This window comes from Schistocerca gregaria, chromosome 5, assembly GCF_023897955.1.
Source record: "Schistocerca gregaria isolate iqSchGreg1 chromosome 5, iqSchGreg1.2, whole genome shotgun sequence".
Classification (NCBI taxonomy): domain Eukaryota; kingdom Metazoa; phylum Arthropoda; class Insecta; order Orthoptera; family Acrididae; genus Schistocerca; species Schistocerca gregaria.
Window position 1 is genome coordinate 427,944,356 of NC_064924.1, and position 19,335 is coordinate 427,963,690.

A 19,335-nucleotide genomic window follows, 5' to 3' on the forward strand; every position below is an offset into this window, starting at 1 on the left:
TTCATTATTTTGTCTTTGTCCCTGAAGGCGTTTATGATTTTTCATTCATGTATTTCCGCGACACAGGTGCGGCATGTCCAAGTAAAGTCATTCGTTACAAATTCTACACACACTTTCAAGCATTTCTCATGGAACCAGCATCGACATATTGTGCACTGAACTCCTTTTATCACCTTCTTAGCACATACTTTACACTTATTATCACTTTTAATTGCATTTTTGCCATGACAGTTTCATTAACAACATTAACCGGTGCCATCTTGTTGAATCGTACAGTGTAGTAACTATTAGTCTCGTCTACAATAATTGAGCCTAATTCTTCTCTGCACAATGTCTGAAAAACTTGTAGTGCACCAGGTTTTCAGAAGTGCAATAGTCACACCAGAATGTACAGTGTCAAAATCGTGAAACCCTGGTTTCATCTCCTTCCTGTACCTCTGAGATTTATCTTCAAATTTTCCTTTCTTCACTGGGGGCTCATTTTCCTTATTGCTGTCAGTTGCACTTCTGGAAGGCAATGATATGCAATGAGAAAAATAACTTTCTGGCTCCTGAGATGTTGAAGGACAAGAAGTAAGGGGCACAGCGTCCTCAGTTACAGATTTCAGATGAAGAAAAACAAAAACCCACTTCCATTACCACCATCCATGAAAATACATTCCATTTACTTGTCACAAAGCACATGCTTACACATTTTAAAATATGTGACAATGCAATCAAGGCACAAGTCCAACAAACTGCTGCTTCTGCCATCAAAGTCACATCGAGGAACCATTATTAATGCTGCAGATTTTTGGTTCTCTACAAGTGATGGTGTATTATGTCATTGCAAGTGTTTATTAAGATAACCTCAAAATGACAGTACTAGGAAAAAGATAGACTGCTATTCACAGTATGGATGACCCATTGAGGTGCAGACAGGCTCTATGAAAAGATTGTTACAAATTATAACTTTTGGCCAAGCAATTCATCAGCAAAGAAAACACGTCCACATTTACACAGAAAGCACACCTCACACAAAAATGACTGCTGTCACCAGCAATTCTGACTGGTCAGGGCTGCCGTTGGTATTGTTCATGTGTGCATGGATTGTTGTTGCTTGTATTAATGTGTGTGTGTGTGTGTGTGTGTGTGTGTGTGTGTGTGTGTATGTGTGTTTTGGTCAGAGCTGTTGGTGGTAACAGATGTGTGCATGAGGTGTGCTTGAAGCAAAATGTGTAATGATCTTTTCATTGAGCCCATCTGTAACTCAACAGGTCATCTTTATGGTGAGTAGCAATCTACCCTTTCTTTAGTATTGTTGATACTCCAACCTAGAGTTTCCATTGTTTGAAATCTCAAAACTTATATATCTGACATTAGCACTTCTGCCATGCTTAGCCAATGTCACATATATACATCAGTAGCATTGGAGGCATGATGTCAATGCATAAATATACACATCTGTAGCAGTTAAAGGGTTAAACAATGTCCACATAATAGTAACACTAAAGATTCCGCATTAGCAGCTTCTACTGTGATGTTTCATAAATTCAACAGCTATACTTGTGATGAATTTTACTGGAAACATTAACAAGCATTTAATAATTTTATTCCATTTCTTGAGAACTTCTGAATGCAACTGGAGAAAATATTGTATCTCAAAGACTCAATAAGTGTGTGTTGGACTCTCCCTCTGAGAGTTTCATACAAACTTAATTATGTATATAGACAGTTCATCTATAGGTTTTTTATGAGTGAGTTTGCAAGTATCAAAATATGTGAAATAATGGCCATATCTTTTGATTGCACTGACATATAAGCTTAATGATTTTACTCTGCCAAGGGAGTGTAGAACTCAGTATTTGACACGCATTTCAACTTGAAACCTCTACCCATTCCTAAGAAAAGGTGTCTTGACATACAGACAGACAGACAGATGGACAACAAAATGATTGTATAAGGATTCCAATTTTGACAACTGAGATACGCAACCCTAAAAACTAAAGTTGTCTCAATATGTAAATTTTTTATGAATAATAAAGTACTTGGTGCCTAGCACATGATCATTTGTGTAAAACTTAATTCCAGTATCTTCGGCCTTTATGAAATATCAAAGAGAACATCTTTTATACAGAGATACACCACTTTCAATGAGTCATTTTTAAAATTCATTTAAAGATAAGTACTTGCACGTGACAATAATATGAAGTTCTAAATTTTTCATGCTTATAGCCTTTTGTAGATGCAAACTTTGTATAGGTCTGTATTATAAATGTTGATTTACACAACAGAAAAATGTACCATTATCTACGTTACTGTCTTCCAAGGAAACCTTAAAGTGCTTTGGATTAAATAATTTTTTACAGGTATTCATTTAAAAACAACACAAAATTTCTTTATAAAATACTTGTTGTTATGAGTAAAAAATCACAAAATATAGTTTATTAATATTGTGTTTCAAATCATTTATGCACTTACTTGTTCAATGGCCCATAAGAAGGCCTCTAACTGTTCAATGCCTTTCTCATGTAATTCTGATCCACATTCCATGGGGTTTATTGATGCTTCATGTATATCAAATGCTGCAGCAACATAAAATTTTGTGTTTTTTATCTTTTCCTGTTGCCTCAGTGCTATTGTTCTCACCCATTCTGCTGTTTCCAGCTTGCTATGATGACCTCTGCATTGTGAACAGCTAGTTCTTGTTGCACACTGCGATGTCAATGACGAAACTACAACCTCGCTTCCCATATCTCTGTATGTGTATATGTCATCCAACAGATTAAGTGAACTGTTTGAGAATAATGCTACCTGGACAAATAACAAGAACAATTTACTATTAACACATCATTTAATGCTAAATTCATCTGTGAACACAGAAATTTCTCCTTTTAAAAAAAATTGCTTGTGAAACCTATAAAATTACAAAGAGACAGAATGGCAGGAAATTCCAGCAGTGTTGATAAATAATGTACAAACAAAGGGGAAAAAAAGTTATTCACACTCTCTCCAACGTCTCTCCCTTCACCTTTATTCCCATTTGTCCCACAATATATGGGCTACCTCTGAGTCTGAGTGATCTGCCCCTTCTCTCTAACATTCCCAAACCATCATTCCTCCCTGAAGAAGAACTAGTAATTCTGAAACTATGGACAGTATTTATACATAAAATCCTCTAAAACAAGATTATATGAAGAAATGACTGAATATCTTTCATTTTTAAATTAGTGACGAATAAGATTTACAAATTTCGTAAGACAGAGGCTCATAACACTTGTTTCAACATGTTATACCCTCATCAGGTCATGGTCTGCCTCATCCATTCAAAGACTGCTGGATACTGAATGCTTTCACAAACTTCCAAACACTTTGGTGAAGTGTCTCTGCAATAGAGTTTTTTTTTTTCTGTGCAAACCAATTATTTTAGATGACAAGATCACTAGGATTCCAAAGTACTAATGTTGAGTTAGTATGATGGCTAGTAACTTGTCATCCTCTACCTGTCTATTTGTTACAGTACAAATCAATGAGCGTATCACTGAAATGTGGTAGTGATATGTAATCTCACTGACCTCACTCATTTTCAAGTTCTGACTTTATGGAATCACAATACTTGATTAAGATAAGAAAGAAGGTTGGAACTTAACATGTAGGTGTATGATCTTTTATTTCAGATCAACTGGTGCTAAACACATTGTGTACTGAGTTATGGATTATGAAATATTTCAATTTTGATTATGAGCTGGAATCAAACTGCTGTTGTACATGATGGCTGAAAGCATCAGTGTTACGCAGTGGGTCAGATGAGTGGCCAGGAGCAGCAAGATATCATGGAAGGGGTTTGCAGCATAATGTCTGAAGGTATCTGACAAGAACTAAATGTTAGATGCAGTTTGTGAGAGAAATGCCTCTCAGCAACAAGCAGGTGGACCTGTCCCAGGCCTTGACGCCTGGGAAAGAAAAAACTGTCCATTGAAAAATTATGTTTTCTAAGATTTAGCATGAAGTGATTAGAACACCAGATTATAAAATGGGAAAATATTAGTAAAATGGCTTTTGTGGCTTCACAGTAGGGCCTAGTCTAAATATTATTAGTAGGAGCTGCAGACTATAGTGTGAAAGACAACATGTTAGGTGTTGGATGAGGTGAGGCCCGTGTAAAAATTTCAGTTTCACCTCAGTTACATAAACAGCTCTCTGTTTGTTCATTTTATGTCAACAAAGTCTGAATAGATACAGTCATGTAGGCAGTGCTCTTATTGGTGGAGTTAATCTATATTTTGATGGCGACAATATTTACAGCCTTAATTGAAGTTAATGTAATGAACAAAGCAAATGTCGTGTAATATGTCATCACTTCAACTACTGTTGGTAAGTTGGAGACTGTTGATTATCTAGCTGTATGCAATCTCAGTGTTGTTAATAGATCATTGCAGGTGACCTTCTGGTCATGACTGTCGATTAGATTAGATTAGATTAGATTAATACTTGTTCCATAGATCATGAATATGACACTTCGTGATGATGTGGAACAAGTCAGGTTAAAGAAAGATGTCTGTACAAGATAATACATTACACAAAATATTGCATGGCACTAATGCTTAAGTTAGTTTTTTCCCTCCCTTAATTTATATCTAAAAATTCAGCCAATGAGTAGAAGGAGTTGTCATCTAGAAATTCTTTTAATTTATTTTTAAATGTTGGTTGACTATCTGTCAGGCTTTTGATGCTGTTTGGTAGGTGACCAAAGACTTTTGTGGCAGAAAAATTTACCCCCTTCTGTGCCAAAGTCAGATTTAACCCTGCATAGTGAAGATCATCCTTTCTCCTGGTGTTATAGCTATGCACACTGCTATTACTCTTGAACTGGGCTGGATTATTAACAACAAATTTCATAAGTGAATATATATACTGTGAGGTTACTGTGAGGATCCCTAATGTGGAGTTACATTATTCAGTGTCTCTGAGAATATCATGTGACTTATTGTCAACAGACCTGAAACTATTCAAGTGTTTTGTTTTTATGTCCTGCATGGTAGAGCAGCAGCGTTTATAGTAATTTTATACGTGAGTATCTATTTCAGTGAATGTGGAAGTGTCTGTAATTGGAATTAGTTTTCAGTAGCATACGCTCTGTATATTCTGATGAATGCCATTTATATGTCTGCATAATTGTTGTAACTCATGTATGCCATCCAAACTAGAGGACATAGAGCCTCAGCAAAATGAAGGGGAATGAATTTACCACATAATACCTATAATTCCAGTACACACATTCCTGGACTGTATCATTATGATTTAAATCCACTTACAAATTCTGTGTGATGGAGCGTGAATGCATGGTTGGAATCAGGTGGACGACAGTTTGAACATTTGTTATGAGTACCTATCTTGAGAAATTTATGTAATGGCATTTAATTACTACCTTAAAACTGAAAGATCTAAGGACATATTTTTAGGGATATTTTTAATTCTTCATGTGTGGCAAATCTGCTCAAAAAGTTTGTAAAAGCATTTCTGATACTGTAACAATACGAGAGAAGGAAAGTTGGTTACTTACCCCCTTCCCCCTCCACACCTTCTCTCCTACCCTCCGTCTAAACTACAACACTTCACTGTCTGCCACTCCCACCATACTATCCCTCCTCCTCCCCGCCCCAGCCTCCTCCTTACCCCCACCCAGTCGCCACTTCCATCATGCACTGATGCTGCTGCTCACAGTGTAGTTTCAGCTCTCTGAGACTACAGATGTGTGTGCAAGTTGTGCTTGCATGTGTGTGTGTGTGTGTGTGTGTGTGTGTGTGTGTGTGTGTGTGTGTGTGTGTGTGTGTGTCTACTGCTGACAAAGGCCTTAATGGCCGAAAGCTATGATTGTGTGAATCTTTTTATTGTGGCTATCGTGGCTCTGCATCTATGCTATATGGTGAGTAGCAGAGTAGCAACTTTCCTTCTCTTGTATTGTTACTTGTTACATTCCATCCTGGATTTCCCATTGTTTGATATTTCTGATACTGTTTGTTTATGTGTGGACTGGGGGGGGGGGCACATCTTTTGTAAGGAAGAGAGGACCAATAAACTATATCGTAGAATATAAGGCTTTTTCATCTACATTAATTTATTTTCTAGACAGTGTTAGTATCACTTTGTAATTAATTCTACATATTTATGATCAAATAAAAGTATCCATAATTGCACAAAAATAAAGAAATGCAATGTAAAAAGTTGCTACATGTGCACAATTGAAACTCAATGTTTACTAACCCTTTCATAGTGAACATCAGCAGATGTATGACTCCATTCGTGGATACTTCTTTTAAGATTAAATATTTCAATAGGAACATTTCCTCCTCCATTTTCATTGAACTGAAACAAGCTGCCATGAATACCATCTGCTCTTTCAGAAGTTGTTGATCTGAGATATTGGTTTAAAGTCAATGGTGACCTGAAATATATTGATGTAAAATTTTAATGAGAATACCTGTCTTGATCTATAGTTATCAATGAAAACAAGTAATTCCCTTAATATAATACACTTGGATATTACACATTTTCCACCTGATTTTAGCTGATCAACAAATATAACTGTATGTTTTTTAACAATGCAAAACATCCATATACCTTCCAGTACATTATGTACAACACCACAATTTAAAGTTTGAAAACCTGTGCCCTTTGTGAGACATAATATGATAAACATGCTGACATAAATTATTTTCCAAAAAGAAGAGGCCTGAGTTGTATACAAGCACCTTGAAAAGGCTCTAAGCATTTAAACTTCACCCAGAAGACCTTATTTGGAAATAGAGAACATATCCACATTCACACAAGCACAACTAACACATGCATGGCCATTATTATTGGCTGCTGTGGCCTATCTGCAGACTAACATCATTGTTATTCCTTCCTGGACTTTTCATTATTTAATTTTTCAAAAAGTGAAGATGTCAAGGACATAAAATATTTTTAAACAGTTAGATAGAGAAAAATTGTACTCATCAAGCAGTGGCAGAACACACACATAAAAGAAGGTTATAATTAAGTTTTTGGATCCAGTGGTTCCTTATTCAAGCAGAAAGATTGAAGGGGAAGGAGAGGGGTAAAGGAAAAGGACTGGAGAGGTCTAGGAAACCGGACAGATTTTGGAAATGCCATGGAGTTTGGAACAATGAGTCAAATGTAGCAACCAACATTTGTGCAGTTTGGTAACTATAAGGGATCTAATCATCAACGAGTGCTTGAGCTTGATACAGGACACCTCAAGAAACTTATAGACATATGGTCATCTTATGCCAACTATGCTTATTAACTTGGGGTACATGTACAACATACCATCAGGTGTTCTTGCACATAATCACTACTGATGTCATTACATTTTCTGTGCCATATCCCAGTGCCACAGAAGTGTTGTACCTGCTCTCTCTACAATTTTATCATTGCCTACTGAACTACATCATTGTCTGCAAAAGCCCACCACCTATATTTTTCTTCAATTTTGGAGTTGACAGGAAGTTATTTGATATGATATATGGACTGTATATGGATACACTGACGTTTACTATGACAAGTCCCTTTCAACTGTAGCCTTCAGTCACCATTTCTACCACAAAAAATGCAGAAAGTTTCCAGTATCCCTTCTGTCCACAAGCATTTTGTAAAGAACAGCTCACAAAGCATATATATTATGTTGATTCATAAGTCTTCTGATGGTTTATGACCTGGTGGGTTGGGTAACTTCCACAGTTCTCTGGATACTTTTGTATGTTGCTACTGATCACCTTCCACTCTTTGTTTCACCACTAATGTCACTCTATCCTATTATCATTTGTGACAAGTTTATGTTTATTCATGACATTCACATCATGAACAAGAATCAGTTAATGAATATTAGCAGATATTTCTCATTTTGTAACCAGTATTTGAATCATGGTGAAGATTTAGTATTTCACAGGATTTTGAATTAACAGGATGATTTGAACGTATTTTCGGGATATGACAGTGCAGCAGATGACGTCTGATAAACTGTGGTAGATTACACAGACAATAAGAAAAAAAGCAGTGTTAACAATTGTGAGAAACAACTTCTATTACAGTTTTACTAAACATTTCTGTTTTCAGAATAACTTTTAAACTTAGTATGTCTTCTACAAAAATTCTTCATGAAAAATAAAAGGAACCACATGATAATCAACCCAACATTCTAAATTTTTGCAGCTACTTTGCACATTATATGTGGTTACCGTGACGTTCCAAAAAGACAAATTACTTGCAATCAAAAGACACTGTTGAAAAGAATAGTCTTTTTACTGTAGGACAGGGCATGACTTATAAAGACTTAGAACAATGACAGAGAAAGAAAGAAGGAAAATATGGCAATCCTTTGTGTGTCACTCCTGTAAAGAGAGCACAAAGACAAATTTAGCATAAATAATTGTGCACAGAGGCATTTAAGCAATCACACTTGCTGCACTCCATACATAAATGGAACAGGAAGAAACCTTCATGTGTGGTACAATGAGAAGTATCATAGCCATGCACTTCAAAGTGGTGAACATATCACAGCTGTAGATGTAGACAGAGTGCAGGAAGATTAGTCATTATCCAGGTTTGTAACTGTTCTTTCATGGAGATAGACCATTGTTGGGACAACTACAGTGAATTTGCTTTTAGGATAGCCAAGAACTCATGATTGGTTCTCATTGTTTAATCTATTAGTGGAATTTTGCTACTGGTCAGATATGTGCTTATCCTTAGAAAAACATGCTACTTCTGGTTTCCATGTCAATCCTGTAGCACTGTCATGACTGGAAGGTTGGTTTGAACACCACAGTGCTTTACTAGGTGTGATCTTATTAGAGATGGTAGGATGACCTTTGAACTGATGTATCCAGTCAGCCTCAGTGGGACTGACAATTTAACATGGATAGTGCAACTCAGCATTTTTTATGCTAACAAACATTGCCAAGGGTAAAAGAAGCAAGAAGTATCCGATAAAAATTATTGGATTGATGAGAGATTGATCCAAGATCTCTGCATAATTAGTTTGGCATTTTACTACAAATCAACAAATAACAAGATGTTTAAAATTGAACACCAAAAGTAAATATAAATTCCTCCTTGTAGTTTGTTTCAGAAATATTGCACAAAAAGAAGAAGTATCAACAGTGAATGCAAGATGAGCATCAACATAGGCACCAAGTGAATATGATACAAATGCTCACTTACGAAAGCAGAACATCTTTCATACAGTGTAATAGAGGAAAGGTTTGGAAAAAGATGATTATTTATCAAGTAAGTGGCAAAGTTGCTTCAGACAGTTGGTCTACAGGAAACACTGTAACAGAATGTGAGAGAAATAATATGATATACTAGCATCAAGCAATTTTGCTAGCATTTTTTGTTCTTTTTATCTTTTCAGTTTGTCCTGCTGCCTTTTACTTAATGTTAGGCCTTGTGGGATTTTATGAATGCAGCACTGTATGAAAAGGAAAATTAACTTGAGAGAAAACTGTAAATTTACAAGGTGTTTCAGGATGGGCAAAGTAAACCTGGTCCGAAAAGTTTTTAGTATAGGCCCTAAGACTGTGGCAGGATTGACCCTTGTTACTGAACATCATATAAGATGCTGGAAATGACTACCATTAATATTGATGCTTCACTGTATTCAATTTATCAGACTGCAAGACATGTGTAGCAGCTATGTCTTAGGGATAGCACCAATATCATTTTCAATATTCTGCTGTAGTTCTTCCATTTTGTGGAGGTTATTTGAGTACACCTGACACTTAGATTTGCTACACAGGTAAAAATTACAGGAAGATAAATTAAGTGATCAAGGTGGCCAGGATACTTCACTGGCTCTCTTGCCTGTCCTCACCTCAATGAATGTCACACCTCATGCACTCATGACCAGGCTGTCAAGGCAGTGTGTTTTGTTGCTCTGTCTTGCTGAAAATATCCTTGCAGCCATTCATCTTCCTTGGCTGATCCATGTATGGCTTAAATAGTTTCTGGACATACCAGTTAGCATTAATAGCTTGGTGAAAGAATTGTGTTATGATGTGAATACCAAACATTGTGCACCAAACTCCTGTCTTCAGATTATTGATGCATAATGGTACATATCCCATGAGTTCAATGCTAAATGGTACACATTCCATGAGTTCACATATCCTTACAGTCTGGACCAGACCTCATCTGAAGAAATGAAAAACTGATGATTTGAAAATCCTGACTCCACTTCACTCAGAAACTGCCAGCAGGACATACAAATGTTCATCCAGAGGCTCATGCACAACAGTGAATTTGTAAGGGGACAGATGTAGGTTATTTTTGACATTGTTTTGACATGGTGAAATTTAATACCTTGTTGAATATACAAACAGCATGGAGATTTTGTTGGACTTTGTTCCCGGCACTTTCTTAACTCTATCAATGTTTTCAGGTAATCAAACTCTTTTTGGGTAGTTACAGTTTTTATTCACTACAGAGTCCATTTTGTCACTAAGTGAGCACCATTTTGTGTTGCATTCAACTGGTCACTAAACACATCTGTTCCTCTGGTTCACTCAAATTTAATGACACAGCAAAGTATCCAGCATAGAGTATGCATGAGATGTGAATTCACAGACATGTGACAACAAGCAATTGGGCAACAAAATCATAGTTTCCATCACTTTTTTGTGATGGGCAGTTCTGTTGTTCATTAACATAAGTCAACTCCATGTGAATCTTATGAATATTTTCTGGGGCAGTTTTATTTTTTGTCCACCAGTAGAATGTCTGGCCAGTGCTTTCCATAAGGAGACAAAATTCTATGTACAGTGATATAAATATATAAAACTAGAAAAAATCACTCTAGCTCCCAGAAGTGTTAATTCATTCTGTACACAGGGAGAAAGTGTAGTTTGGTGGAGGCTGGAACCAAAAGCAGGTCAGATCTGAGGTTGAGAAGAATCCACATGTGAAGTCAAGGGATGACAAAGACCAATAATTGCTCACCCTAAGAAGACTCTTGTTGCAGTGGGTGACAGGAGCAGCTATTTCAGTAGAAGTAAAATGGCACTACTGACAAATTTCTCAGTGCAGCCAACCTAGTCAGCCATAGCCAGCAGACGACGCTGTACCCAGTAGTCCTACATACTCATAAATGAAGCTATGTTATTAGCCAAACAGTGGAAACTCCATGTAGGAATATCAACAGTTTAGGAAAAGGTAGAATGCTACTTACATGTCAAGTTGCAGACAGTCACCATTAAAAGACACTCACATATAGCTTTCAGCCACAGCCTTTGTCAATAGAAAGGACAGTCGCACAATCTCTCTCCCCCCCCCCCCCCCCCCTCTTCCTCCCAGACACACACATAAGCAAGCACACCTCGCACACACGACACGTCTGACGACTCCAGCATCTTGGACCAGAATGCAACATCATGTGAGATGAAAGTAGTGTGCAGCCAACAGGCACAGCATAAGGAGGTTGTGGAACAGGGAAGTGGGGGAAAAAGAAACAATATATCTCCTCTCCATTCTCATCTCCAACCCTGTTTATTTACAGCCCTATGCCAAAGCAGCCTCCCATCTTTCTCCACTCCTCTCCTTTTTTTGTTTCTTGTTCCCCCACCTTCCCGCCCCACAACCTCCTGACGCTGCACCTGTTGGTAGTCTCTCACTCCACCAGACAGTGTTCATCTCTCTCTCTCTCTCTCTCTCTCTCTCTCTCTCCATCTGTACACTACTATCCCTTCCCCTCTACTGCCTCCTCCAGATTGCTGCTTGCATCCCATGTGATGTTGTGTTCCGGCCCGAGATGCTGGAGTCAGTGGTCATATGTGCAAGGTGTGCTTGCATTCTGTGTGTGTGTGTGTGTGTGTGTTTGTCCTCTTTACTGACGAAGGCTGTGGCCAAAAGCTATATGTGAGTGCCTTTTAATTGTGCCTGTTTGCAACTTGACGTGTCTTCTTTATGGTAAGTAGCAATCTATGTTATTAGTTTCAGGTATCTATACTTGATCATAATCACAGGCTAGTGTTGATATGTGAAATAATAGGGCTACAACAATGTTGATGTACTAACAAACAGTATTGAAAGCTAACATTTTTAGTGGCCGGAAACAAGTGAATATTGGTCTGAAGTCACACATTGTCTTCTAACTTCTATCACAGCAGCTACTCTCATCAGCAACAACACTGAGTGTCTTCTTAAAAGTGAATAATTAATATGTCACTGGATTGTTTCCTTTCATTTAGCTGTTTCCCCTTTTTTCTGGATGAGAGAACCTCTCATTTTGAAAGTTAATATTTGTGTCAGCTTTTTCATCTTCCATTTGGTAAGCAGCTTTTTATCACTACAGACTGTAGTATCATGCTAAAGATTACTTCCTGCAAGACATATTGAGAAAATAATGCAAATACTACTAAGAATGAATTAAAGTTGTTTTTTTATATTACCTCTCTATATTTTCCATGCATGTAGAATTAAACATGACAAAACACATGTCATTTGCCATATTTTGAAATGCTTTCCCAATTGCATACACAGCTTGTATCACATTGAAGTCAGTGTAGCTGCCTACTTCAACCAAATGTTTACATTTTGCATCATTACAGTGAGATACCTAAAAAATATATTTTCATTACTGGATTTATTAAATACATTTTTACTTCATAGTGAATGCTATTAGTAAATAATAGATAACTTTGGAGATATTTATTATTGCTGAGAAGACACCTATCACTTAAAATGATTGTATTACTGGTACAGTTTGAATAATACAAAAACAATTAAATTTTAGTTAGTATTTTTGTAGTTCAAAGATAGGTCACAAGTTCAATGCAGAAAGAAACAATACCTAATATCCAAACATAGAGAAAGTTCAAGTCACTACACAAATAAAAAACAGATACAAAAACTACTTCAGCCCTTATAAGTTATTCTGCTGTCTAAATAGCAAAAAATATCTAATAATTTTAATGTCTCATTTCATAATCTAATTCTTACACCACCTGATTGAATTTGACTACATTCCATTACCCTTGTTTCACTTTTATTGATGGTCACAGATAACATATATGTGGTCTGTAGAACACTGAACTGTAAACACGCAACCTAGCTTTCCTAAGTATGTGCAGTCCATCAATAAGAAACATATCGAGGATTATAAGGCAATTGTAGAGGGTATCAAAATATTTTGTTTAACAAATGGTTAAGTAACTGTATGTTTATTTTATGTAAGCCAGGACCTATTAAGTGTGCATAAGTTGCTTCATTCACCTTAACTTAATCTCAACAGTAACATTCTCAACTATTCAAGCAAAATTGCCAAAAAAATTGCATGTAGATAAAAAATAAACTAGACCATAAATCCATTATAAATGGCATAAATCTTGAACATAATAATAAACAGTAACTCTAGTCAAACAGTTTATAGAAGATATATAGGAAGAGTTCTTGGAAGAAGTCCGCCAGGCAGATATTTCACATAAGAAATTCTTGAATATATTCTTAGAGCCCTCTAAATGTAGTTACCAGTCAAGATAGGTTAGGATAAATTCAAACAAAAGTGATGAGAAACAATGGTTAACATCTGAATTAAACGCACTGTGTTTCAGGGGCTTATTTAAATATAGTACTGGAAAGTACTTTGTGGAATGTAAATAATGGATGCAATAAAGTTAACAATTCAACGCCCAGGCTAGGCATGAATTGTTAATGGGCATAAACAAGACTGAAAACATTGTTAATCTTTGAGACAATGCCTTTTTTTTCGAAAAAAAAAACCTAGTACAGAAAGCATCCACAAACACTGCTAAATTGTTCTCATCAACTACATTATACTAGCACTGCAGCTGCTGTATGTCATAGAATGGATATGTGCAACTCAAATATGTATGTTTTACCATTCATAATGTAGTGCAATATTCAGTTTCATCAGCAATGACAAGTGAAGAAATTTTTTTCCAGATTATCCATTCTAAAACTGGACACAGATAATGGAAAATGTTCAAGTTTCATTAGTGTGCACATCAGAAGAGCTTCTGAAATTCATCAATAAGTTCATAAGGCTATGCTTGGAGTGGTGTGATTGTGGCACAGCCATCAAGGAATCTATAATCCTTGTTAAGGATCATGTAAGTTGTAAAAGACAAGAGCCCACCTTACATGTCCACACAATCCTTGGCTATTATCTTCAGAGGCCTTGGGATTCTTTCATTTATAATGCCAGTCCATTTATTCCCTGCTGGCATTTGCAGTTAAAATTGGATACAGTTTTGTGTAGTTAAAACGTTATTCTTGGGTCAGTTCGACCTGAGGGAGGAATATGGCAGCTTTTTCCCTTCTGTAAAAAAGTTTCCAGAAAAATCCACTTGATTTTGTGAGGGAAGTGACCAACATGTGCCTATGGCAGGCGGCTGGTGTGGGGACATTGCTGGGCTATTTTAGAATGAGTAAAGGGTAGACAGTGCAGAAATACTAGCAGAAATCTTGGTTAGCTGGGCGACATTTCCCCACTGCTGTCAGTCCACATGATAGCCTGGATGCTGGGAACATCCGGGTAGTTGCGTGTGATCAATCTGCCTGCAAAAGTTATTGCTGCAGGAGCAGAATGAGGGGCAGGGGGAGGGGGTGGGGATTAGGTAAGTATGACTGTCCCTTCATGGGTGATGCCAGATGTAGAGCAGAGGGAGGTGTGGTTGCTGCATGTTGTTGTTGTGTTGATGCCACTGCCAGAGAACTGCTCTCACACTAGTTTGCCAAACTGTCGAGAAAAGGAGGTGTAAGTCTCTCAATGAATGCAGTTTCATATGTGCCATCTTTGTGGATGATGATGGTGTCCATTTATCTTGATATTACTGCAAAGGGGTGGAATATGAAGGAGTAAGAGGCTGACATATAGTGTCATTGTACTGCCAAACATACATTGTGATTTTCAAATATTTGAAGCTGAAAGGCTGACACCGTTGTTGGTACTGTGGGTTATGTGGCTGAAGTTCTTGTATGAGCAACTCAAGTTTTTGTAACGAACCTGCTTGATCACAGGACAGCTGAGCTATAGGCGGTGTTGGTGTGATAAAGCTTCTAGGCATATCAGCTGTTCGCTGAATACCGACAGCACCGGCAAGCAATACAAATCATACTTTATGGTCATCCGTATGCTTAGGACAGCCCTTGGCAATGAATCAAATGACCTTCTTTGTGGCACATGCAAATAGGTTTCACAGAGCAGTGCATGCACTCCAACATGCCATTATTGGCTTGAATTTTGCAAAGCTTAAGTAGACCCCTGAACTGACAACCCTGAAACTGATGGCTGTGGTCCTTGGGGATTGTAAGAGAAATTCTATGAGAAGAAAAACAGGTGGCCACAAATGCCTTCGCAATGGATTCAGCCATGATATCTACAGGTGGTAGGGCCTCTGGCCATCTGGTATAACAATCAATAATAGTAAGTAGGTAACGATGACCATCATACAGGGTAATGGGCCAATGAGATCCAAACAGATGTGTGTAAAACATGCTGTCAGGGAGAGGAAATTCCTGAATAGTTGTGTGCACATTCCGTGAAACTTTGTTTTTCTGGCACAAGACGCAGGAATGTGCTCACGTCCAGCTGTCTTTTTTAACATAAAGACAGACCATATTATTTGACACAAGTTTTGCTGTGGTTCTGATGCCAGGATGAGACAAGTTGTGAATGGCATTAAAGATTCATGGCAATATTTCTGTAGGATTAAAGACCTTAGAAAGCTGCCACTGCAGTTACACCACATATCATATCCAGATCCATCCACTGGCAGTAGGGTCAACTGAAACGATGAAGATGTGTCATCATGGACAAACTGATGTATAAATGCATCCATCAGCTGGTTCCCCATTGCTACACTGGTTATATTCCTGGAAAGGCAGTCTGCCAGTGTTGTAGTGGCCCTCAGTGTAGTGCACATCAGTAGTAAACTGGGCCATAAATTCAGCATGGCAGCATTGACATTGGGGAGAAAAAAAAAGTTCAGTTGTTCACTGTAAAATAGGAGCAAATGATCGGTGGTCTCCAAAATGGGATGGAAATGTTTGACAGCCTGGTACATAGCAAACAGCTCCCTACCTACAGCACTGCATCTAGTGCACACATCTCTAAGGTGACTAGACAAAATTACAGGAGTTCCAAAGATCTGTTTATTTTTTGCTGCAAGGTCATGCCCACTGCTACCTGGCTGGCAGCAGTGATAAGTCCATTAGGAACACTGGGTTTCGATATGCGAGTTAGTGTTGCATTTGCTAGTGCTGCCTCCACACCTTCAACAGTCTGACAGCAGACAGACTAGTCATGTTGGTTATGTTAATATTATGTAGCAATCAGGTCCACTGTTTATCTTCAGTACCATAATTATCTGATGATGGCATATGGCACTTTGTGTCATTTTGGATCAATAAAGTCATTTTATATTCAGTGAATGACTTATTACCTTGCAAGCTACTCAGCTTTCTACAGACTACACATATGTTACGTTGAACATCAATAAAAGTGAAACAAGGGTAATGGAATGTAGTCAAATTAAACCAGGTGATGAAAGAATTAGATTAAGAAATGGGACACTAAAATTAGTAGATGAGCAGAATAACTGATAAGGGCTGAAGCAGAGAGAGCATAAAATGTAGACAGGCAATAGGACAAAAAACATTTTTGACAAGGTGGCAATTGTTAGCTTCTAATATTTAAATGCCAGGAAGCTTTTTATGAAGATATTTGTCTGGAGTGTAGCCTTCTACAGAAGTCAAATGAGGATGATAACAGTTCACATACAAATTGAATAGAAGCTTTTGAATTGTGGTGCTATAGAAGAATGCTAAAGATAGATGGGTATATTTAATAATTAATGTGTAGGTACTGAATCGAATTAGGAAATAAGGAAATTCATGGTACAGACTGACTAAATGAAGGGACTGTTAATTGGACACATCCTGAAGTATGAAAGGATAGTCAGTTTGTTAGTGGAGGGAAGTGTGGGGAGTAAAAACAGAAGAGGTAGATGAAGGGATGAATGTAGTATGTAGGTTTAAATTGATGTAGTTTGTAGCAGTTACCAATATTCAAGGATGAAGAGGCTTGCACAGCACAGAATAGCATTGAGAGCTGCATCAAAACAGTCTTTGGTCTGAAGACCACAACAACAACAACAACAACAACAACAAGTTAACCTTACTCTTGAACAGAAAGGAACAAAGTACGTGCCTGTAAATTTATTTAATCACTTCCCTTGTAAAGTAAAAGTGCTGAAAGATAAAAAGTGTTAAAAACAAATATAAATCATTGCTTCTTGACATCCATTCTATTCCATTGATTCATTTATGAGTACGTACCAGTACGTGGCTGGGATACATTTATCAAAGTTTGTTGTAGGTTAAGATAAAAAAATCTGTTAGTCATGGTGTGGTTACATTTTTGCAAAGAAAATGTATCTTATTTGTAAATCTATGGCATGTTCAAATTTTAGTTAGTTCTCGTGAAAATGATCTGCATAATACTAATAAAAAAATGCCATTCAAGTTGTGTAGATTTCACTCCATTACCCTCCTCCACTGCAGAAAAAAACATACTTTTGAAAAACTAAACAATCATTGTTTCTAGCTCACAAAAATGCTATGCTCTTAGACACAGCCTTTTCCATTATTTTAATAACCCCATGTATGGCTTTCAGTAATAGCTGCTAGTACAGGCTACCAAAAATTACCTTCTGATAATATTTATGGAGCCATGGATTCTTCTCAGATCTTCTACTTCCTAGTTGCAGTTGCCACAAATGCTGCAGAAATTCTCTTACTGGTCTCTTCTGTGGACTGAAAAGAAGAAGAAAAATCAGAGTAGAAGTGGGTAACACTTTAGCACATGAATTCCACTAACTTTTGGGAAATAGAAAAGGAGAGTCCAACATGAGACATCACACAAAATGAGCTATGGCAATAGCATGGTGAAATATTCATTATTCCATGTGTATAGGTTAATGTTTTCTATTAGAAGATGGAGGTGTTATCTAACATGCTTATGACAACATACTGGCAAAGACTTTTACTCTCCTTAGCTCTGTTAAGGATGATATGTTAATGTGGGAACAACACTCCTGTCTACCACATGTATGTCAAGTACTCTTTATATCATCACAATAAGCCATTATTATCATACATATGAATTACATGTTGAAAGAATCAGAAAATTTTGTTGCAACAGAAACTGTAGTGCAATATGTTCTTTTCTTTTTCTACCAGATACTATCAGAAAAAATGAAATGATTCATGACTTCTTATGTTTAGCAGGCATGTAGTTGCATTAAATTTAAAGGCTACATTACTCATGTCATTAAATTAATAGGTAGGTAGTAGAAAAAGATCATAGTACATATTCCTTCATATGATTATTAAGTAATACTACAGCAGTGTACAAAATAATTAAAAGAATATGGAAAGGAATCTACCCAAATGTCAGGACTCCACTAAGAAAATTTCTGTACTGTTCTAGAATGTGTTGTGCTTCTCCGTCAACATTAACAACAAGCCAAAAGAGGTCTTCTCGTCTAAGTGTTCCATGTCCCAGGGCTTGACCAACACTTTGCATTAATAATTGCAGGTCATTTGGAGAGAGGAGCAATAGAACACCTCTGGCACCAGATGCACGTGATTCCACAAGGAGCCTCACCAAGTTGGACACTTCAGTCACGTTCTGCGAAATAACAATAAAATATATAATTTTTTTTTAAAATGTTAAATTTTTAATTTGGAGCATTGCAGGAAAATTTCAGTATTATGATAATGAACTAATATAATACCATAATATAAATAATTTTCTCACACAAGTGTTATGCTGACAAAATGTACTTGTTGATAAATGTAACTACATGTAAATTAAACTGCCGGTTATGGAGGATATTTTTGAACTTCCTTACCAATTGCTGAAACATTTAATAGGCACTGGACATACAATGATCTGAGTAGTCTCCAGATCCATGGATTACTTTCCTTGCTATAGGAATACCTACTGGGAATTTTTTGATCTGTTTACGGCATTTGACTCTGCAAGTCACAACAGTCTTTTAGATAAACTTACGGTTCATGGCCTTCAAAGTACAACGGGCCAGTGGTTTACTTCCTATTCAGCAAACAGAAAGCAAAGGATTATGTCAGATAGTACATACAGCTTTCGTTATGTATCGTTTGACTGAGACAAATTTCTACTGACATTCCACCAGGGTTCAACATTGGAAGCACTTCTATTTTTGCTGTATGTAAATGAGCCCCTCTCTTACACTGTTAAAAGAGAGGTTTGTGTACAAAATCAGGTATAGAAGGAGAAAGATGTCAGGTTAG

At 37.0% G+C, this 19,335-nt stretch overlaps 1 protein-coding gene across 1 annotated transcript in view; it reads right to left on the reverse strand.

Moving 5' to 3' along the window:
• LOC126272561 (uncharacterized) overlaps nt 1-19,335 on the reverse strand; it is a 219,285-nt gene that overhangs the window by 60,790 nt on the left and 139,160 nt on the right. The window contains exons 9-13 of the mRNA XM_049975483.1: nt 18,447-18,691; nt 17,709-17,814; nt 12,429-12,595; nt 6,244-6,424; nt 2,461-2,793 (exon numbers count right to left, since the gene is read on the reverse strand). Of these exons, the coding sequence (XP_049831440.1) occupies nt 2,461-2,793; nt 6,244-6,424; nt 12,429-12,595; nt 17,709-17,814; nt 18,447-18,691 (1,032 nt within the window). The remainder of the gene's footprint in view (nt 1-2,460; nt 2,794-6,243; nt 6,425-12,428; nt 12,596-17,708; nt 17,815-18,446; nt 18,692-19,335) is intronic.